At 40.7% G+C, this 22,791-nt stretch overlaps 3 protein-coding genes across 5 annotated transcripts; 2 read left to right on the top strand and 1 right to left on the bottom strand.

Moving 5' to 3' along the window:
* Nucleotides 1-9,920: 9,920 nt before the first annotated feature.
* LOC127804758 (oxygen-evolving enhancer protein 1, chloroplastic) lies at nucleotides 9,921-11,957 on the top strand. Its single transcript, XM_052341735.1, has 2 exons — nucleotides 9,921-10,278; nucleotides 11,086-11,957. The coding sequence occupies exons 1-2, from the start codon at nucleotides 10,039-10,041 to the stop codon at nucleotides 11,842-11,844; spliced, it is 999 nt and encodes a 332-aa protein (XP_052197695.1). The 5' UTR covers nucleotides 9,921-10,038; the 3' UTR covers nucleotides 11,845-11,957.
* Nucleotides 11,958-13,201: 1,244 nt separating this feature from the next.
* On the bottom strand, nucleotides 13,202-16,453 carry LOC127803216 (pentatricopeptide repeat-containing protein At1g20230-like). Its single transcript, XM_052339294.1, has one exon. The coding sequence runs from the start codon at nucleotides 15,975-15,977 to the stop codon at nucleotides 13,917-13,919; it is 2,061 nt and encodes a 686-aa protein (XP_052195254.1). The 5' UTR covers nucleotides 15,978-16,453; the 3' UTR covers nucleotides 13,202-13,916.
* A 1,053-nt stretch (nucleotides 16,454-17,506) lies between these two features.
* Nucleotides 17,507-21,846, top strand: LOC127803210 (pentatricopeptide repeat-containing protein At3g29230-like). 3 transcript variants are annotated; one of them, XR_008023467.1, is made up of 2 exons: nucleotides 17,507-20,175; nucleotides 21,121-21,846. XR_008023467.1 is itself a non-coding variant. In XM_052339288.1 (2 exons), the coding sequence occupies exons 1-2, from the start codon at nucleotides 17,614-17,616 to the stop codon at nucleotides 19,603-19,605; spliced, it is 1,887 nt and encodes a 628-aa protein (XP_052195248.1). In that variant the 5' UTR covers nucleotides 17,507-17,613; the 3' UTR covers nucleotides 19,606-20,432. The 3 variants fall into 3 exon arrangements, 2 of the variants coding, with proteins under 2 accessions (XP_052195248.1, XP_052195247.1); XM_052339288.1 differs by lacking the exon at nucleotides 21,121-21,846 and having other exon boundaries at nucleotides 17,507-18,339; nucleotides 18,445-20,432; XM_052339287.1 differs by lacking the exon at nucleotides 21,121-21,846 and having other exon boundaries at nucleotides 17,507-20,432.
* The last annotated feature ends 945 nt before the right edge of the window (nucleotides 21,847-22,791 follow it).

Consider the following 22,791-nt stretch of genomic DNA (forward strand, 5'->3'; position numbering starts at 1 on the left):
TTTTTTTTTCTTTTCGTATCACCAGTTTGATATCTAGGTTTGGGGTCCAGCTCCCCTCTATCTAGGGTTAATGTAGGATGACAGTGCCATCAATTTCAGAGTAATATTTTTTTATAGTGAATATGCTAGGCAGGGATATGGCTGCCAATACAAAATTAATATTTCTTTCTTTGTTATTAGGGAATAGTGAAAAAGATTTCTTTTTTCTTTGTATATACTTCTAGGTCATCATAGTTAAGGGTGTTTTGCACAGAATTTGCCAATTTTCAATAAATGATTCATTCATGCAGCGAAGTAACCGTTTTCAGAAATTAGTTACATTTGCTCCGACCATTTAATAATATATACTAATACTTGGTTTTCACAATGAATCCAACATGTTGGAAATCAAAAGGTTTCAGAAAATAAACATTCTTGTAAGTATTACCTTTTGCTATGCTTTTGAGTTTTATTGTTTAAAATAATATGCAGCCTGAAGATGATTTTCTAGTTCTTTTTTCTTTATCTACTACTCTTATCTACCCAATTTTGGGAGTAGCAAGATAATGTGGCAATGATGATAAAACAATCTCTCTCAATTCTATTGTGCAATGAGGGGCTACTCTATGATTGTTTTTCAAGCACTTTTGAGCCACTCTCCATTCATCATTTCTATTGAAAATTATTTTCTCAGTTCATGATTGTGTGTTGTCTGGATTTCCTTTTCTTGTTTGTGAAGTTTCAGTTCCTTTTTGTGTCACGGGGATGGATGCCCCAGTTGCTTGTGATTATTATTATCATTATTGCATTTCGAGAGAGAAATCTCAACTGGAAGGAAAGGAGTCAACACTCTTGATGCCCAAGTTAACGTACAATGTTATGTGGGTCAATTTAAATTATGAAGTTGAAGAAAACAGTACTTCCTGTAATCACGAAGAAGAAAGCAGAAAGGGAGGGAGAAGGACAGAACCCAAAGCCCTACCCGTGGCTGTGAGCACCTTGTGCCTTGTTCATTATTAAGTTTCACAAAAAAATAAATAAATAAATAAACAAAAGAAGAACCCATATATAATAAGTACTTATTGCTTTATCCTTTAAGATTAATGTTCATTCCTATGATCCATAATAAATGGGTTGAAAATTTCCATTTTGTTAAGCAGTTTCTGGGTTAGTTAACCTGAGATACCTGCAAAACTAATTTTATTTTTCTATATTAAATTGATTACTTAATTGAAATGATTTAAATGATGATTTATTTTTTTAATTTTAATTTTATTATGGACATGGGGAGAATGAGAATACAATGGGCGATTTTGTTTGGATACGATAAAAGTTTGGTCATTCATTTGAGCATACACCGTGTAGAGAAATTCTTGTGAAGGCTTCGTCAACCACTTGAGCAAATTAACTATACTTGAGTTTAATTAAATTAACTATCCAAAACATGAACTGAGAGTTAATTATACTAGAGTTTAAGATGTGTTATCAATTTTTTGACATGTGATAGTCTTATTGGTCCTGTGTACAAGCTGAAGCGTCTCATCATAATTTTTCCTTTGGGAGGGCATTCATCCATATATTTTTTTATATATTTTTTTTTATAAATACATAAACATATGCAAGGACTTAGTTCTAAAATGGTTTAATCCAAGCGTTTTAATTTTAATAATAGTGTCTCGATTTGATCGATTAAGTGTAATTTTATCCAAAAATTTGAATCTAATTGGAGAGATATGTGCATTTGCTGATGTGGTATATTATTTGGTATTTTAAAATATTTGAGTGAGTCTATATGTACATGTGTAAAAAAATAAATAAATTAATATTATATATATATAGAGAGAGAGGGGGGGAGGGTGTAAGGATGGACGACGACAATGCTGGGTTAGAGGCGGTGATCGATTTAGAAGTTAGAGGCAATGATAAAGGCCAATATGGAAGGAGGAGGAGGAAGTGCAACGACTGTCATCTTTGCGTTGTTGAGTGACAATTGTTTTTTTTTTTTTGTTTCTATTTTGGGCTTTATCTTGCTCACAACCACCTCACAAAAATCGATCGATGGCCCTCTGCTCTTGCTGATCGATGACATCTTTTACTAGTTGCCTCGATCTCATTGTTGGTTGCCTAAGTTGGCCCCATTGACATCAACGATTGACCATCAAGCTTTCAGATCGGCCTCTATTACTGCCTTTATCTTCCAAATCGGTAGTTGTCTCTAGTCCAACACTATTGTTGTCCTCCTTCATCGCTTTCACCTTCCATCCCTGCCCTTCTTTCTCTCTCTCTCTCTCTCTCTCTCTCTATATATATATATATATAACATATCATTTTATTTTTTACTTTTTTATATGTATACACGTGAGGCCTACTCAAATGTCATTAGCAAAGGCACATGCCTCTCTAATCAGATTCAGATTTTAGATAAAATTGCATTTAATCGATCGAATTGGGACACTATTATTGTCGACATTCGATTTCAGCCGACCTCGATTCGTTTTTTGGACCGCAGTGAATAAGTCCAAAGTGCCAAGAAAAAGAAAAACAAAGATCTCGGACGTGAATCGACACCGGGATTTTTATGTGGTTAGGCCATAACGATGCCTACTCCAAGACCGCCCTTTGATTATTTTCTTAGAATGACGGTATTTGATTATTCTCTCTGTCCCTGCCCCTCATGATATCTATGATTCTTATTTATACTGAGGGGCTTTTACAATTTAGATAACATATAGAAATACAATGATTACATAATGGGGGACAAACAACCCTTATCGTCTACACAAAACCTGGAGTGAGATTCTCATTACGAAGGGCATGGGCTGTTGCAGATAAAGTGAATACTCACTACCTTTGACTTCTTAGCAACTTTACCACTTATGCGAGCTGACGGTTTTAGGCCAGCGACCTGGCAGTTCAGCGAACTGAGAGTTTTATAGCGAACCAATTAGTCGATCGTTGAGAGCTCGCTCGGGGGTTTTACCAGGAGCTCGTAAGATGTTTGCTTTACGGGCTTCGGTGGTGTATGACGAGGTCGCCGGGATTTTTCCAAGCTCTGGGTGATTGGGCCGGCCCATTGGACTGAGCCTGGCCCATAAGGGGTGATGCGGGAATAACGTATAATATAAGCCCCCAGCTCGCGGTGCGATCTTCGTATTGGGGGCTGACGCGTGCCAGCTGTTAACCCTTCAGCTTCTACCCAATTGTTTTAAATCTCGTTGTTCCACGCAGCACGCCTTGTCGATAGTGCATTTAATGCTCACGTTCCTCAATTACTGTCCATGATTACGCCCATGGGACCCACAAACTGTCGTGCGACCGCTGGATGTGGAGCATGTGATAAGTCGCTCTTTGATCCGATGGTTGGGATCGATTAGGCCATCAGCATAAATAGTAGGGAGTGTCCCCCCCCCCCCCCATTTTCCCTCTTTCACGCTATTTTTGAAACCTCTTTCAGCTTCCGCCTTCCTCTCTCTCGCCTTCCACTACCGCCGTTCTCTCAAACGCTAATCATTCTCGCCCGGTGCTTAATACAAGTCTCCATACAGGCGTCAGACTTAGTGTTTGGTAAGTTTGTCGTGACTTTCTTCACTTTTCTTTTTCTTCTTCTTCTCGTGAGGCCGTCCATCGTCGGTTAGCCGTTGGTGGTTTCTCTGGCCTCGCCGATCGATGTCGCCTTCTTTTTTTGGGGAAGTGACACGATTTGGTTTGGCGTTTGCTGAGCTTTTGGGCACAATGACCCTAGAATTAGTTTCCCATGGAATACTGGGCTTGCGGCTGCAGCCCCTCCACCTTAGGCGACACCCCATTGCAAAGCGCTCGGCGTGAAAGATTTAGGGGACATTTTTAGGGTTTTTCTAGTTTCTTGAGGTCTGGTTCGCGACTTGCGACTTGACTGTTCTTTCTTTTCCTTTGTAGATGTCCGATCAATACCGCAGAAAGTCAAGTCAAAAGCGCTACAACCATATCGTAGGGGAGAACGACACTTCAAACTCCGAAGATTGCCTTGTCATGGAGGGTCAAAACTTTGAGGGTGCGAGCTCGCGGTCTAGGGAGGTCGTCATCCTGACCTCTTCAGAAATCGAGCTGGAGGTCCAAGATTAAGTCGTTGAAGGGAGTACTGGACGCGCGATCTTCAAGAGATTCCCATCTAAAGTCAAACCTCACGAGATGATGGCTTGTATTCGAGAGTTTTGTCTCCCCGGGAGCTGCCGAGTATACATCCATGCTTCGAGTTCTCATGCAGCTTATCCACCATCCAATTTTGTAGCCATTAGCCCCCAGCACCTCGAGTCTGGCCTTAGGTTCCCTGTAGCTCCATACCTTATTGCCCTTCTGAACGACGTCAAGCTCTCTCCCTTTCAATTAACACCGAACTCGTATGCCCAACTCATTTCTTTGGCTGTCTTATTCCTCAAAAATAAACTTCCTCTTCCTTCGCTGAAACTAATAAAGTTTTTATTTTCCTTCAAAAATGCCAAGGACGGGTTGTACTACCTAGCAGCTCGTCCTTCCTCGTATAAAGCCGCCCTTCCTCAGGGTAAAGCGAAGGGGAAGTCCAATGTGGGCAATTACAAGTCTAGTTGGTTCTTCGTGTCTTGCCCTTCGCTTTCCCTACTTAGGAACTATAGCTTTGTACTGACCCTTCGTAAGAGAATATCAGCTCACACGGATCCTTTTTTTTTTTTTTTTCTTGAGTACGTGTTTTAACCTGCTCATCTTTTGATGCAGATTTTGGGGGCAAGAAACCAATTTTATCGACTGAGGAGACCGACGTCCTCGACAAGCTTGTGGCTGCGGGTCGAGTTCGGAGATTCTTGAGCTTTCAGATGAGCTTCTCCGAGAGAACGAGCTTGACCCTCCTCTCGGCGTCGAGACCGTTCAGGGGGACCATATCAAGGATTTGGGTGCAGAGATCCCCCCATCTTCTTTCCAGGTCGCAGAGCCGAGTAGTTCAAGAGGAGAAGTCGATCAAGACGAAAGTATGGTTGACCTCGACCTCCTCTAGCCGGAGCGATCTAGGGCTAGATCAGGAGCTACCTCGTCCTCAACCCCGACCTTTGGCTCGCGGGGTGGTAGGTCGGAACAGTCGCAGCCGCAACTGAGTCCCCAGCAACAGCAATAGTAGACTCAGCAGTCGCGGGGTCATCAATAAGAGCAGCGACAAAGAGCTCTGCCCCATCAACCGCAATAACAAAAGCAAACCCATCAGCAGCCAGGGCATCGGGCCCTTGCCTCCCGCCACCATGGTTCGAGTGGGGCCCGTGGGAAGGAGGTCGCAACGAAGGTTCGAGATGCTCTTGCTGCGGGTTCGAAGAAGAGGCCTAACCAGCTGCAACAGAGGGAGGACATCAGGGCCAAACGGGCTAGGGTCCTTGAGAAGGAGCTAGTCTTGGAGGCCCTGCTAGGAGGGGTCTATGTTAGCTCCCTCCTAGACTCCATGCCCGACCTCTTGGGCGTGACCTCGAAGCCCCTAGACGACTCAAAGCTAAAGGGGATCCCTCTCTGCGATTTCATGGCCTGTCATAGTCTGGGGGTAAGTGAAAATTTTTCGTACCTTGGTTCCTTAGTTTGCTTTTTAATGGGCTAACCTTTCTTCTTTCACAGGCTTTCCTTACTGCCATGAAGCTCCAAGCTTAGTACAAGGATTTTGAGGAGCAGCTTCAGACGATGAGCACGTCCCTTTAAGCTGAAACAGTGAAGCTTGAAGACAGTAAAAATGCTCAAAAAGCTGAAATAACGAAGCTCTCGGACGAGAAGAAAGCTCTCCAGGTCGAGCTTCTCACTACCCAAAAAGAGGTGGAAGGCTCCGAGATGCGCCTGAGGGTGGAATTTCAAAAAAATAAAGATCTCGACGAGGAGCTTCGTAGATCGAAGAACATGTGGGAGTTCGCTAACTTCGGGCTCATCGGTGAGCTGAATAAAGTGATTGAGAAGTTGCGGAAGGCTCAGAAGCGACTGAAGTCGACTGAGGCAGAGCTGAAGGCAGCGAAAGAGAAGCGAAATCAGGTAGGTGATCGTGCTGCCTGATGTGAGGAGCTCGCTAAGAGGACCATTGATGATATAAGGGCGGAGGTTGGAGCTCGGATGGACGCTGTGCGTCGGGAGACCAAGTCCGACATCTGCTCGGCGTTCCTGTACACCCTTCGGGTGAATCATCTTGAGATGGACTTCTCATTCTTTGGTGCGCAGGCCGTCGAGGAGGTGGAGCGGTACGCTACCGAGGCCGCAGATGACGCCGACGATGCCACTCTCTTCGATTCATCCGTGGTCGTGACGCAAGCTACCCAGGTCGAGGCCGAGCCATCTGGGGCTACTGAGGTTCAGCCCGAAAATGTTGACACACATTTTTGTAACACCCCGCATCGAGCGATAGGAAGGTCCAGGACAACTTACCCTAATGAGCCTACGCAAACTTCCTAAGGGGGTCACCCATCCTTGGATTACCCCAGGTCAAGCACACTTAACTTGGGAGTTCTCTGCCTACATTCAGCCCAAAAGGTATCCAGCTGGTGTTGTTTTTCCTTCCTTACTTATTCTTGATATATACTACCCTTATCTGGGCTCTTGGGGTATTACACACATTGTGTCATCATGGGCCCACAACCACAGGTTAGCTCAAGTTATCGCCCTTTGACGACTAGGAGTCCCGCCGCACTTGTGAGCCTCTCAATCACCCTCTGGGTGACCGAGGTGGGACATACCCAGTCCATCCACACCATCCCCCCCGCAGGTGTGGTGGGACTCTATCGGCCCCTCTCTTATCGGGGGTTGTAGGGACCATTATGGGATTTTCCACAGACGACGCCAAATGTTGACACACATTTTTGTAACACCCCACATCGAGCGATAAGAAGGTCTGGGACAACTTACCCTGATGGGCCTATGCGAACTTCCCAGGGGGGTCACACATCATTGAATTACCCCAGGTCAAGCACGCTTAACTTGGGAGTTCACTGCCTACATTCAGCGCAAAAAGTATCCAGTTGGTGTTGTTTTTCTTTCCTTACTTATTCTCGATATATACTACCCTCCTTTGGGCTCTTGGGGTATTACACACATAGTATCATCATGGGCCCACAACCACGGGTTAGCTCAAGTTATCGCCTTTCGACGACCAGGAGTCCCACCGCACTTGTGAGCCTCTCAATCACCCTCTGGGTGACCGAGGTGGGACATACCCGGTGCATCCACACCATCCCCCCTGTAGGTGTGGTGGGACTCTATCGGCCCTCTCCCTTATCGGGGGTTGTAGGGACCATTATGGGGTTTCCCACAGACGGTACCAAATGTTGACACACATTTTTGTAACACCCCGCATCGAGCGATAGGAAGGTTCGGGACAACTTATCCTGACGGGCCTACGTGAACTTCCTAGGGGGGTCACCCATCCTTAGATTACCCCAAATCAAACATGCTTAATTTAGGAGTTCTCTGCCTACATTCAGCCCAAAGGTATCCAACTGGTGTTATTTTTCCTTCCTTACTTATTCTCGATATATACTACGCTCATCTGGGCTCTTGGGGTATTACACACATCGTGTCATCATGGGCCCACAACCACGGGTTAGCTCATAGCTATCGCCCTTCGACGACCAGGAGTCCCGCTGCACTTGTGAGCCTCTCAGTCACCCTCTGGGCAGTCGCCATTTGAGTGACTGAGATGGGACATACCCGGTGCTAAGGCACCACCGCAAGAGCCTCCCCCTTAAGTGCGGTGGCGCTTGTGGGCGCGACAGTCTCAGAAGTGACAGAGGATAGTTTGGTCACTGGCACTCACCCACACAGAGGAGCTCTCAGGATCGAGTCTGCACGGAAGCAAGGAAAAATGTTGGAATTTTTGCTAGCCAACCAAGCGCCCATGTGTGGGCAAGCGCCATGCGCGGCCACGCGCACTCCATGCACGGCCAAGCCGCGCCACGCAAGGCAATGCGCGGCCCTGTTGCTGCCACACGCCGCCAGCTGCTATCCTATGCTATTGTCATGTGTCCAAGCCGCCATTTAGAAGCTCTGGCAGTGGTGCATTAACACTGGGTTTGTCCCACCTTTGTCACCCAAAGGGTGACTGAGAGGCTCATAAGTGCTGTGGGACTCCTGGTCGTCGAAGGACGATAGCTTGAGCTAACCCGTGGTTCTGGGCCCATGATAACACGATGTGTGTAATACCCCAAGAGCCTAGAAAATGATAGCATATATCGAGAATAAGTAAGGAAGGAAACAACACCACTTGGATACTTTTTGGGCTGAATATAGGCAGAGAACTCCCGAATTAAGCATGTTTGACCTGGGGTAATCCAAGGATGGGTGACCCCCTGGGAAGTTCGCGTAGGCCCATCAGAGTAAGTTGTTCCAGACCTTCCTATCGCTCGATGCGGGGTGTTACAAAAAATGTGTATTAACATTTGGCGTCGTCTGTGGGAACCCCCTTGGCCGAACTATTCTCTATCACCTCTGAGATGGTCCGCGCCCACGAATGCCACCGCACTTAGGGGGGAAGGCTCTGGCGGTGGTGCATTAGCACCGGGTTCGTCCCACCTTGGTCACCCAAAAGGTGACTGAGAGGCTCACAAGTGCGGTGGGACTCCTGGTCGTCGAAGGGCGATAGCTTGAGCTAACCCGTGGTTGTGGGCCCATAATGACTCGATGTGTGTAATACCCCAAGAGCCCAAAAAATGGTAATATTTATCAAGAATAAGTAAGGAAAGAAACAATATCAGTTGGATACCTTTTAGGTTAAATATAGGCAGAGAACTCCCAAGTTAAGCGTGCTTGACCTGGGGTAATCCAAGGATGGACGATCCCTCGGGAAGTTCGCGTAGGCCCATCAGGGTAAGTTGTCTCAGACCTTCCTATCGCTCGATGCGGGGTGTTACAAAAAATGTGTATCAACAATTATCAAAATTGAAATGTTTAGATTAAATTATAAAACCTCAAGAAATTTAATTTTTTATTGCTATTAGCCCTATTTAATTAGTATAATCATGAGAAACTAAAAAAAATTAAATCAAAAGCGACATAAAAGAGCAAAACTATACCATTTACCCATAGGTGTAAACCTCTAACACAGTGGATTCTTACATAGGACTGCCAATTGAGAGTAATTTTTTGGTATGAAAGTTTCATACGGTTTCTAATATTTCCACATCCTTAGTGAAATCAATTAAACTAAGAATTGGCCAAAAAAATAGATTCAGTTCATAGCCAAAATTTGGCTGGTTTTTCACATGAATCATGGTTAGACCCAGAAATCGGCCAAATTAGGCCAGTTGAACTGGTCAACATTATTTTATTTTTATTTTTAAATATTAAAAAATATAATAATAATTTGAGATATTTAAAAAGAATTAACATCTACTATTTGAATATCATCTTGTAATTTAAACATTTGATCATAAGTTTTATTTTATTTCCATCGTAAATTTTTGTTAATATTGTTATAAAGTTCTTTTAATGAATGTCACTTAATATACTTCTAAATTCTTAAATCTTATGCAATAAATTTTATTTTTAATAATTTTTATATTATAATTTTAATCAATATATTTTTATTATTTTATAAAAATACGTATTAGTTCGATGTTGGTTAGCCCACAACTCATTAAACTGTGAATTTCTTCCTTTTTTAAATTCAATACCCCAGCTTGATTTTTAAAATATTACTAAAGAAAACTCTTAAATTCATATGACGAAATAATACAATCAAAATCTTTTTTAATTTAGTATCAATATAAGATTGGATTGAAGCCCTAATTTCGCAGTGCAGGCTGCAGACCACATGCGGATTGCAACCTGATTTCTAGCGTTATCCCAGTTGGAGTTAGAATCTTTATCCCAAATTCCATGTTTGCCAGATGGCACCACAAGAGAGCAGTGGCAATAGCCACAAGTATCCAATGAAAGAAAAGCTTATCCTATCCCCTTATCTTCACTCACAGCAATGCCACCAAAACAACTTAGTCCCACCCCCCTCACCACACAAACCCATTTCCTCCTCCTCCCCCTTCTATGCCATAGTGTTTGAAAGGGGTTGAAACTCTGTCTCAGAGCAGAACGGGAAAAGAAATGGCTGCCTCACTGCAAGCAGCGGCCACCTTCATGCAACCCACCAAGCTGGCTGTTCCAGGCCGGACCAGCGTGCAGCTGAGGCCTTCTCAGGGCTTGTGCAAGGCCTTTGGGGCTGAGCAGGGCACTGCCAGGTTCGCTTGCTCTCTGCAGGCTGACCTCAGAGGCTTGGCCCAGAAATGTGCCGATGCTGCCAAGGTTGCTGGATTTGCTCTTGCCACTTCTGCTCTTGTCGTCTCGGTATGATTCCTTTAATTCTTTTCATGATCCAGGGAAATTTCATATACAGCTCTATTAAAGAGTTAGCTTGGAAATGGTTTTCTAATCCAACAGTTGGTGAACCATATTATTACTTCAGCTGCCATCTTCAGCATTTAGGCACTAATATATAAGTACTCATTCGGTTACTGCTGCAAGTAGTATTGTTCTGATTAAAGTTGTGTTCTTTATGAGCGGAAAGTTGAAGGAGAGCGAGTAGTTTCAAACCATAGAGATACATAAGTTGAGAATGTTTTTAATATCATTCATTATTTTTCTCTAATATTAAACCAAAAATCTGGTCATAGATAGACATGAAATGAATGGTCATAAAATCCCGTAACCTATCGCAGCTAATGAGGTTAAGGCTTAGTCCGCTGTTGAACAAAACCCAATTTCTGCAGTTAGCATCATCACTTAAGCTGAGCTTCCAAATCAGGTACAACTAAGAAGAAACAGGGGTTTCCTTGGTGTATTTCAAGTTCAACCTGTGATTTTCAATGAGCCCAATCATAGTTCAGTGTAGTCGCTTTTATGTTGTTGAGGTTCGAGGAAGATCATCTTCGACTATGACAATGGCAGCTGTGCAAGTGTTGATACTAATTGGCCCTTTAAATTTCAAAACTCCATTGTTCTTGAATGAAAATTGTTAGGCATTATTATTCTTATGATCTAGATCTAGAAATAGTGATAAATTCTCATAGCTTAAATGCTCTTTCCTTGCCAATTTTCTCTTTGTTTTTGTGGGTGGAGAAAATTCACTGACATGTACACTTCCGGGAAATCCAGGGAGCAAGTGCTGAGGGAGTACCAAAACGTCTGACCTATGATGAAATTCAGAGCAAGACATACGTAGAAGTGAAAGGAACTGGAACTGCAAACCAGTGCCCAACAATTGAAGGCGGTGTTAACAAATTCGCCTTCAAGACAGGCAAATACAACATGAAGAAATTCTGCTTGGAACCCACATCATTCACCGTGAAGGCTGAGGGTGTGGGCAAGAATGCCCCCCCTGAGTTCCAAAAGACCAAGCTCATGACCCGTTTAACCTACACCCTCGACGAGATTGAGGGGCCTTTCGAAGTATCACCTGATGGCACAGTTAAGTTTGAGGAGAAGGATGGAATCGACTATGCTGCTGTCACTGTTCAACTGCCAGGGGGTGAGCGTGTGCCCTTTCTCTTCACCATCAAGCAGCTGGTAGCATCTGGCAAACCAGAGAGCTTTGGTGGAGAGTTTCTGGTGCCATCATACCGGGGTTCATCTTTCTTGGACCCAAAGGGAAGAGGTGGATCTACAGGTTATGACAATGCAGTTGCACTGCCAGCAGGAGGGAGAGGAGATGAAGAGGAACTCACTAAGGAGAACATAAAGAACACTTCGTCATCAACAGGGAAGATCACCCTGAGTGTCACCAATAGCAAGCCTGAAAGTGGAGAGGTGATTGGAGTGTTTGAGAGCATTCAGCCATCTGACACCGATTTGGGAGCAAAGGCTCCAAAGGATGTGAAGATCCAGGGAATCTGGTATGCTCAGCTCGAGTCATAATTAAGGCCTTTCTTAACTTCAATGAAGTCTTCATGAACTTTACTGTAACCTTGTGAGAAATATTGAGATTATTATCATGTCTGTATATTATCATGCATGGCTTCTTGCAACAATATTTTAGATTTTTAAGTTTGTCCCTAGAATTTTTGAGAGGATACCAGCCAAATCCACGCCGAATGAGCAGGCGGCGTCCAATCCACCCACATTTTTAAATAATTTTTATTTTTATTTTATATACACTTAATTTTATTCTTCTACACGAGGCATATATAGGGTTTTTTTCTAAAAAAATATTTTTTTTAATGTTTCAATATTCTAATTGTCAAATTTAAGTTTTTATACTTTATCTATTATTTTTATTTTCTAAAAGTTCATTTTTATTTTTCAATCTACAAATTACTTTACTATCAATTAGTTTTTTTTTTTGCAATAATTTATTTTTTAAAATTTTAGTATTAATTTAAAACATGGGACATAATTTGATAGAAAAATAATATTGAAAATACAAAATAATTTTTATGGATAAAAAATTTTTTCGTTAAAAAATTATTTTTTAAAATCATTTATAAATTAATTGAATAATAGGTATTAAATGATTACTTATTATCTGATAAAAGGGACAATGAGAAATAAAATAAATTATCTTATATGGACGGCAATGGGAAATTAAATAGATTATCCAGTGGGAATGAAAATAAAAAATTAAATAAGTAACACCAAAAAAGAAAAGAGAATCCAAACCCAACCCAGTATCATTCCTGCCCTATATTAAATCAAGTGAGTGAATTCTCAAACACCTATGTATAGTTGAGATCAAGCAACAACTGATGTTGGAAGGACATCAGCTTGCCATATTTAAGGTGTTGATAGTTGAGAGCTGATCTTGGGTGCTCCTCGAAGGCTCGAACCAACTTCTCGTCGGACTGACAAATGAAAAATGACCATATGGCTCATGGAAAATATCAGACTCCTAGGACAATTGAGAATGACAAGCTAAAAAATTCATTTGACACCAGGGATCTATTAAGATTAGCACAAATAGAATTATAGTTATTATCCGGTAAGGTAAATAAGGTTTCTGTACAGAGCAGACATGATACGTATCAAGATCATGATATCAGAACAAAAAGGATGGGCCAATTTGAGATACTGGATCAAATCAACAAATAATCAATGACAGTTAGAAGCATAGAAAACTTGTAAATATTTTTTATCCTAAATTGCCAATAGTATATATACTATATACAGTCTTTCCAATTCTTGAATATAAATAGGCATTTTATGTGGTTTTATATTATATCACTCAACAAATGTAAAAGTAGAATTCAAAGGAAAAATTGAACGTTTTAATGCCCATTTTAACATATTGAACCTGTATAGAACTGTTTGAGATTGTTCAAAAAGTTCGATTTTGCCTTTGAAAAAAGCTTCTGGTACCATCATTTTTATTGTTCACTAAATCTGTTTGCAACCTTTTGCATAATTGTACTTGTTAAAAGTTACAAACCATTTGGAGGCCTTTCTCAGTTCAGAGAATAGGAATGTTCACCTATTGTACACCTTGACAGCTGTATCTTCAGCTCCTGCTCAATGACTAAGAAAAATCTAGAACTTTCCAAGGTACATGCCTTCCAGTCCCTGTGGCTCTTCCAACCAGCTTGCAAATGGGTATGCTAGGAACATTGTCAGCTTTGGCGTTTAGATGCCATTTTGTACTCAAATCTGAGTACAATTTGCAAGCCTTGTTAATGAGAACACCGTCAATTGGGCTTCTCGAAGTGGGGAATTCTGTTGGCAGCATGAAAGTCCAGAAGCGTGAATTCTGCTCAGAGAGCACACTCTCTTATCCTACAGATAACTTTCTCCCATAAATTCTGATCTTCTTGCCCCAAACATAGCTTACCCCTGTAGACGCGAAATCGTTCACAAGTGTTTGCACATTCAGTTACTGCAAACATGATCGTGCATATTCCATTAGATATTGAGGTTCCACTGAGCAGCATGCCAGCATCCATCTTTTTCAAACTTGATATTTTTTCCAAAATTTCAACTCCTACAAAAACTGATAGGACTCACCAAAAGTCTCGACAGGAACAAAACCCATCTTTGAAATGGTGAAACCTTAGTGAATCTCTGACAATGATTTGCACACCAACAATCTTGGCAATAAACTTAATAGCGCTGTGACAGTCTCCACATATTCTCAAGTTCTTAAACACCCGAATTGATGAGGCTCCATTCAAATTGAGTATCCCAAAAGCAACAGCAAGCTTCTCGCTGTGATTGCACAAAAGATCTTCTTTCTCCTCTTGATCCACATCTTGCAAAACAAATTCAGTATTGGGCATATACCCTGCTACCCTCATCTTCTGACCCAACTCATCCAAAAATCTGTCAATCTCATCGCTTTGATCAATCTTTTTATCACCTGCAACGAAAGTGTAAACTTTATTTCTCACCTGCACCCAACTAGAACCAGGAATTTTTTTAACTCCTCTGTCTCTCATCAGTTTCCTAGTCTCTGAGGCCTCTCCCCATAGTTTGGCAGTAACCAAGATGTTTGATAATATTACATAGTTTCCAGGGTTTTTTGGTTCAATCTGAAGTAGCTGTTTAGCTGCAAGTCTTCCCAAATCAACATTCTTATAAACTCTACATGCACCGAGCAACGCTCCCCAAGCACTAGCTGATGGTTGAACAGGCATGTTTTTAATGAAATCATATGCTTCTTCTAAGCGACCAGCACGACTAAATACATCAACCATACATGAGTAGTGCTCAGCATCAGGTTCAATCAAGTGATCCCTACTCATTGAGTGAAAAATTGAGAGGGCTTCATCAACAAGTCTTGAATGGCTACAACCGGACAAAACAGCAGTGAAAGTCATGGCATTGGGTTTGATTCTTGAGTTTAACATTTTGTGAAAGAGTGACAAGGCTTCGTCTCCATTTCCATGCATTGAATGTGCAGAAATCATAGTGCTCCAAGCAACAGCATCTCTTCTAGGCATCATATTGAAAAGCCTATGAGCAAGTTCCAAGTCCCCACATTTAGCATATGTTAAAACCAGAGCGGTGGTGGCTGTTAAGTCCTCAAAAAACCAATGCCTAAATGCATATCCATGGATCTCCTTGCCACCCCTTAAGCTTTCTAAAGAAGTGCAGGCAGGTAAAAGAGTAGTAATTGTGATTTGATTGGGTCTGAATCCCAGAACTTGCATTTGGCTCAGCATCTGCAGTGCTTCTTTGGTTCGCCCATTTTGCATACACCCACCAATAACAGCATTCCAAGAAGCACCATCTAACTTGATCCCTTCGGTTATCATTTGTTGGAATAGACAAAGAGCATTCTCACATTCTCCATTTAAGAAGTGTGCTGTAATGATAGCATTCCAGGATACAATATCCCTCTGAGACATGGTTTCAAATACCAACTGAGCTTTCTTGATGCTTAAACAGCTAGCGTACATATTTACAAGAGCGCTATTCACAAATACATTGTCCCCCACTTCGTTTCTTATGATAAAACCATGAATCTGTCTACCAGAACTCAAATCCTTCAACTCTGAGCAGGCAGGAAGAATGGAAGACAGTGTAACTGGATTAGGTCTCACACCATTTAATCCCATCTCGTGGAAGGCTCGAACAGCCTCCCCAGGCAGCCCACAGTTCATGTAGCATGCAGCAATGGAAGTCCATGAAATCACATCTTTTACAGGCAAACGAGCAAAAACCCTTTTTGCCCCTTCAGAGTATCTGCATTTTCCATACATATCAATCAATGCATTACCCAAGATAAGATCTGGCCCAAAGCCAAATTTGATTGCGTCTTCATTAATCTCTTTTGCTTTGTAAAGATCAGATGAAGCAGCGCATGCCTTGGCAACTGACAAAAGTAGCAATTTATCTGGTTGGATGTTCTTTTTCTGCAATTCTGCGTATAGGCTTACTGCTTCCTTTGGGAAACCATGTTTTGTATATGCATCTATTATGACAGTCCATGTGCGCAAATCTGGTTCAGAAATTGTGTCAAACAACTGGCGTGCGCGACGTAAGTCCCCAGAATTAGCGTATATCTTGATGAACTTGAGACCCAGATGAGGTGGAAGGTTAGAGGGCAACTTCGAAAGCATATGGTCTTCTGATTTTTTCCGTCTGGAAAATGATTGGAGATAAAAAAGCGGCCGCCGGGGGGGAAGGCCACGCCTGTTGGAGGTTTCTTAATTCTTTCTGGGTATCTCAGAAACGGCAGAAATGAAAATAAAACAGAACCTCATATCCAATATATTCCGTGCTGCGCTAATTAGGGGTCTCAAAACGTTCCGTCGAGATTTTTCTTCTATTTTCCACAAAACAGGGCATTGGGTAGTAGTTCAAACTGTCTGCCTTCGTAACGGTATTAACGGTAATGAAAAGACTGACGCTGAGCAGTGAGCACGAAGCAGGTCGCTGCCCATTTGGTGCAAGATCTATAGTTTTTGGACTGTGCTACATGTACTTACAGCTTACACACAGCCTTATACACACAGCCTTATACGTACGCATAAAATGATCAAAAAATCCCACTTATTTATCGCCTCCTCTTTGCCCTCTCTCCCTGCTCGCAGTGGATGAGATGAGTGGCGAAGCTTCGAAAAAATTTTAGTTCGAATCAAATTATAATTTTAGTATTCACAAAATTATAAAAATTATAATTATCTATAATAATATATATAAAAAATCAAAAAGTCAGTTGGGCCAAGGCCCCAGCTGGCCAAAGTGTGGCTTCGCCATTGTCAATCAAGCTTCATCGGTAATGAAGTCCGATCGAGCTTCATTCGGGATGAAGCTTGGTTGGCGCAAGGCAACAGTGGCCAGGTGATGAGGATGCAACGATGAGGTGACAACGACGATGAGCGATGACGATGATGCATCAACGAGGCACGCGAGGCGATGACTGCTAGAGGCAAGGCGACAATCATGAGAAGGGAAGAGAGAGGAGAGGGGAGGCGGCAAAGAGCAAGTTGGTGAATTTGTAATTGGGTGACAATATTTTTGTATTTAAAGTGTATTTGTCAATTATTTTTATAAGTAGTATTTTCTATAATTTTTTATTTCTCTTCTTCCTATTAATTTTTTAAATTTTTAAAAATTCAGCTTCAACAAAATAATATTTTAATTTACATCATGATTTTTGCATGATGGGAATTTTTTATGTTAGTAATTTTTTTTATTTTAGTAGTTAATTTATAAAAAAGTATGAACTCCTCTTAAGATGATTGTTTTGTGCGATTTTTGGTGTTCGTACTATCGATTATGTTATAAGAAGTAAATTACAACTTGGGCGTTTGACCTTTGCGCATCAAACTCGTAATCTACCAAATTGATACGACATATTATTTATTCGATCGCTTGATCTATACTCTTGAGACAAAGTATGACGTTCTCTTGATACTATCTCATATTGCTTTAATTTCAATGGGTATTTGATTAATTGGGTTCATTGTAGAGTAATTTTGTAATTGAACTAAATTAATTAAATTTATATATAATAAAATCTTCAGATTTTTAAAAATCAATTTCACTGAAGTTAATCAAAATATCAAAATGACTCCGATCAGAAAAACTAAATTTTATTTTAAAAATTAATAAAAAATTCTTTTTTTTACAGCATAATTGCCAGTTGCCACCCACCCTTTGTCCGAATCCGACTAAAGAGTAAAGAAGGGTTGGGTGGGTCGTTAATGGAACCAATTGGAGCTCGAAATCAATGAGACAACTCACAAGAACATGTTTCTTTCTCTTAAACGTTTGACGGTTTGTTCCCGCCACAAGAGCGCGCTCTTGATATTCAATGCTCTACACACCACCAGTTTGGATCCCATGCTCAAATCTCCACCACAAGAATCCATCCAACTCCTCCTAGACAAATGCTCAACCACGACAGAACTCAAGCAAATCCATGCCCGGATCATCCTCGGCGGACTCAGCGAAGAAGCCCTCACTCTTGGCAAGTTAATTGCTTTCTGTGCTGTTGCCGACTCTGGCGACCTCCGATATGGGCAGGCCGTGTTTGATCAAATAGCTGAACCCAATCGGTTCATGTTTAATAGTTTGATAAGAGGCTATTCAGGTAGTGATGACCCATCAGAGGCTATTTCACTCTACCGCAAAATGGTTGGTTCCGGCATTTCTCCGAATGAATTCACTCTCCCTTTTGTTCTCAAGGCGTGTGCATGCGAGTCGGCATATTGGGAAGCTGTGCTTGTTCACGGACAGGCAATTAAACTGGGTATCGGGTCCCAAGTTTGTATCCTGAACGCACTTATCAGTGTTTATATTGGTTGTGGGTTGACCTCTGGTGCCCGTAAAGTGTTTGACGATATTAGTGACAGAACTTTGGTGTCGTGGAATTCAATGATTGGTGGGTACTCTAAACTGGGTTGTCTGAAGGAAGCATTTTTGCTCTTTCAAGAAATGAGACAACTAGGAATAGAGCCTGATGGTTTTACGTTTGTAAGTCTCCTTTCTGTTTCTTCACAAACTCGTGATTTGGATTTTGGACGATACGTACACCTGTATATTGAGATTACGGGGACACCAACTGATATATATGTGCAGAATGCCCTTGTGGATATGTATGCTAAGTCTGGGGATCTGCATACAGCTCAAGAACTTTTTGATCAAATACATAATAAAAATGTGGTGACTTGGACGTCAATGATCAGTGCATATGCTAATCATGGGCTGATTGAATGTGCTGAGAAGATCTTTGACCAAATGCCGATGAAAAATCTGGTTTCTTGGAATTCCATGATTTCATGTTATGTCCGAGAAGGTCACTGCCGGAAAGCTCAGGATCTCTTCTACAAAATGTGTCATAAAAAGGTAGTTCCTGATGAAAATACTCTAATTATTTTGCTTTCAGCCTGTTCTCAACTAGGTGATTTTGTTATGGGAAAGAAAACTCACAACTATATCTGCAGAAACAATCTGTTACCAAGTGTTTCATTATGTAATGCTCTAATGGATATGTATGCAAAATGTGGCGCTATAGGAATTGCTTTAGACATCTTTGAACAGATGTCATCAGAAAAGAGCACTGTGTCATGGAATGTGATCGTTGGGGCCCTTGCATTGCATGGGTATGGATATAAAGCAATTGAGGTCTTTGAAAAGATGCAAGTTGACGGAATAAGTCCTGATGGAATCACCTTCACAGGGTTGCTTTCTGCATGTAGTCACTGTGGACTTGTAGACAAGGGGCAATATTACTTTGACAGTATGACCCGTATATATGGAGTGCAGCATGAAATTGAGCACTATGCCTGCATGGTGGATCTTCTTGGCCGAGTAGGCCTATTGGAAAAGGCAATTAAGCTGATAGGAGGGATGCCTATTAAGCCTGATGTTGTGGTTTGGGGTGCTCTGCTTGGTGCATGCAGGATTTGTGGTTATACTGGAATTGGAAAGCTAATTCTAAAACAGCTGTTAGAGCTGCAGCCATATAGTGGAGGCCTTTATGTGCTTCTCTCGAATATCTATTGTGAAGCTCAAAGATGGGAAGATGTAGACAAAATAAGGAAACTAATGAAAGACCGTGGAATTGAAAAGTGTATTGCCATTAGCTCTATTGAAATTGATGGATGTATTCATGAATTCATGGTTGATGACAAGAGATATGAAGGTTCAGATGGTATCTTTGTCATTCTTGAGCAATTAGCGGATCATCTTAAGTTAGTAGGGTGTTTAAGTGCAATTTTGGATGAAGAGGAAATATAGTACTCAGCCAGGGAAAGGTTTATCTCTAGGTTTATCTGTATCACAACGATAGTGGGAATGAAATATTGGCAAGCAACCCCAGGTAAACCTTTTCAATGGAACCATGTGGGGTTTTAGAAGTGCCAGATAAGGATGCGGCATCATGGAACGTTAGGATGTGTGGCATCAGGAAGTTAAGCATGAAGATGCAACCATTGTTGGCTATATGGTCTGGCTTCATGGACCCAGTTTCAAAAGTCTTGTGCACAGTATTCGCTATCCAATGCCATTCAAGTTCTAGATGCATTGGATGCTTGCACTGTTGTCGTGTTGGAAGCTGAAAGCAGTACTAAATGAGCTACAGGAGTTGGTAGCATCTGCTGGAGCCCTTTCTGTCCAACTAAATTTATATGTGAAACAAATGGAAGTCTAGTTCAGAAGAGATTTACAAATAGAGCCAACATAGTACTAAAAGATGTTTCCAGTCCTTTCTCTCAATGCAGACATCTAATTAAGGAATGGCATACCCTAGAACAGCTGAGGAAAAAGGAGTATTGTGTAGTTTCACCACTAAACCTACCTGCTGTTGAGGTTAGATCTCTCATTCATATGAATATGTTTCTAACAGATGTTTTATGTTTTCCTTGATTTATACCAATTTGCCTCCTTTGGTATATGTTTTATATTATTGGGATGACATTGGATATCACCCACAAAAAATGTGCAATATTCTTGAGATAAATATGTGGAAACAATAGACGAGTACATATGTACCAGTGTAAAATGCATATAAATGGAAATAAAATGTTATTTGGCCTACATGTGGTCAATAGTTTCTTTTAGAACAAAATTTGTGGCATCTACCAAGAAGCTGTTTATTTAGGGTGGAGAGACCTTTCACAATCAGATCCTAGTTAACAACTGGCCAACTCTTGCATCCTTTATTTTCTCCTGATAGTGCGTAAGGCTCATCTATGTAGTTTTAAGGCTTAACTATGTAGTTTTCTTATGTTGCTTTCTTTATCTTCTTTTCTGTGTTTTATTCTTGTTTTCCATATTTTCCTCCTTCCATAGCCATGGCCAATAGCAGTTGTGCAGTTGTGTGACGCACAGACTATTTTTGTTTACACCTAAGGACCAAGGTCTATTAATCTCTTGGTTTACATGGTTTAAGACAATTACTATGGTTGCTGTTGAGCTGATACCACAACTGCAGATCTCTATAACATAAATGTTTATACTTTCAAATGGAATAATCTGGCAAAGATAACTGGTTTTTTGAATTAGTCTCCTTTAATTAATGGACTCCTTATTCCTTCATCATGGATTGATCACCAATTTCTTGTATATGAATTAGAACATTGTCCCAGCTACGCAGAAATAACCCAGAAAACAAATAATCCTCAGGTTGGTGAGTATGCATTATTGTTTTTAAGTCAGAGAGGGTTTTTTTTAGGACATTAGAGCATTATATCAAAATAAAAACTTCATTCATGTCAGTTTCTGATATTTTTATTCGTTTTCTTTTGGTAAAAGTCAATGACATGGAAATCAGCAGACCAAGACAATGCACCATTAGTTAATGGCCTTGCAAGAAGCAGAGTTCCGTAATTCATCACATTGTAGCTACTTCTGTAAGGGCTGCAATGGGGATACCTTCTGTGAAAGCTACATTGAAAAGGATAAATTGCATCAAGGCCACCAAATACCAAATGCCAAATTCCCTCCTCCCATTAGAAACCTCTACTTTCTCCTCATTTCATTATTCTTTATTTTTTCCAGCTAGTAATCATTATTAGTGTTAAAAACTAATCCCAATTTGGTAGTTTTTTAGTAGATCCAAGATAAGATGAGTTCGGAAAAGAAGGGAAACTCCGTACGTTCCCCTCGCTATTAGATTATCTGTGTTCATATTCTTTACCTTAGCCAAGCTCTGAGAAGAATAAGACCAAATATCTTGTCTGCAAAATTTTTGTTCACAAGTGGAGACCATATTGTTCTTGAATACCAATTTATATGCAAGTGGAAACCATTGTAATATTGAGCAGAATTTGAATGAGATTCTCATTGAACCGTATTATCCCTACATCCCAAGTGATTTGCCTGTACATGATATTGTTTTGCCGGTTGGTGCTGGGCTATGTTTGCTTTGCTGTATATGCTTATATCAAAATCTATCCAACCAAACAGAGAAACTTCCCTGGAAAAATGGTGGTGGTTCAGATTTTCCAACAACTCTCTGAATCTAACGATTAAGTGCAGGCAAAGATGTAGAGGCTCACACATGCGCTTGTGTATATAACTATAGGGGTTTTTTTTTGGCCTTTATGGCACATGATAAGCCTAGTTATTATAACAAAATAGTTGTTATCATCTTATTGTTTTTAATTTTTTTTTAACAAAAATAACTTCTTTATTTTTTTTATTTTTTTTATTTCACACTATCATGAGCCTCCCATGATGCCCCATTTTGAGGAGAAAGTTAAATTAAGAACCCAACGGCCAGATTCGATCCCAAACATACCCACAAATATAATGACAGAACACTCATCTAATGAATTACTTTTAACCGTTGGACTATGGGGGGCAAAAAAAAAAAATCTTCCTTAACCAGAAGGGTACTATAGTTCAAGAATAAAAACAGTGAATGTAATTTTAAGTTTTAAAATTATTTTTAAATATTAATAATTAACTATTCTTATCCTATGTCCTAAGAAGTGAAGATAAAAGAACACAAATACACGTGTATGTGAATGTCTGTCAGAAGCAAGTGGTCAATGGAGGAAGACCTGGTTTAAAAATTACCGAAATAATAGATCCCAGATCTCCCCTGTCGTGGACAACTCACATAGCACACGGGCAACCTAGTATTTTACTTGGAATAATAATTAAATTATTTCTTGAGTTGGGCCCGGTCTTCATATTATTGATGGACTGGAAAACCAGACAACCTCTAGTTTTGGCCCATTATTGAGTTTTACCGGCTTTTTAGTGTAAATAGGTGTTTCTGACCACGTGCATTACAAGAGAATGATAATGATATTCTTACAGAAATTTTTATACAAAAACATTAACGAGCGAGACACATCATTTATATGAATATATTATGGAGCCAGCTATATCTGCTTATCTACGTTATAAGATGTTGCTTCTATATAATTTTATTTTGAAAATAATATTTTTGTAAAATTTGATACATAAAATTAA

This window comes from Diospyros lotus, chromosome 6 (assembly GCF_014633365.1).
Source record: "Diospyros lotus cultivar Yz01 chromosome 6, ASM1463336v1, whole genome shotgun sequence".
NCBI lineage: Eukaryota > Viridiplantae > Streptophyta > Magnoliopsida > Ericales > Ebenaceae > Diospyros > Diospyros lotus.

What these genes read in the sequence shown, in the direction of transcription:
- LOC127804758 (XM_052341735.1), top strand. Translation starts at nt 10,039, where the DNA reads ATGGCTGCCTCACTGCAAGCAGCGGCCACCTTCATGCAACCCACCAAG. An exon ending in CTTCTGCTCTTGTCGTCTCG is followed by an intron (nt 10,279 to 11,085) that starts GTATGATTCCTT and finishes CGGGAAATCCAG; the next exon opens with GGAGCAAGTGCTGAGGGAGT.
- LOC127803216 (XM_052339294.1), bottom strand. Translation starts at nt 15,977, where the DNA reads ATGCTTTCGAAGTTGCCCTCTAACCTTCCACCTCATCTGGGTCTCAAG.
- LOC127803210 (XM_052339287.1), top strand. Translation starts at nt 17,614, where the DNA reads ATGTTTCTTTCTCTTAAACGTTTGACGGTTTGTTCCCGCCACAAGAGC.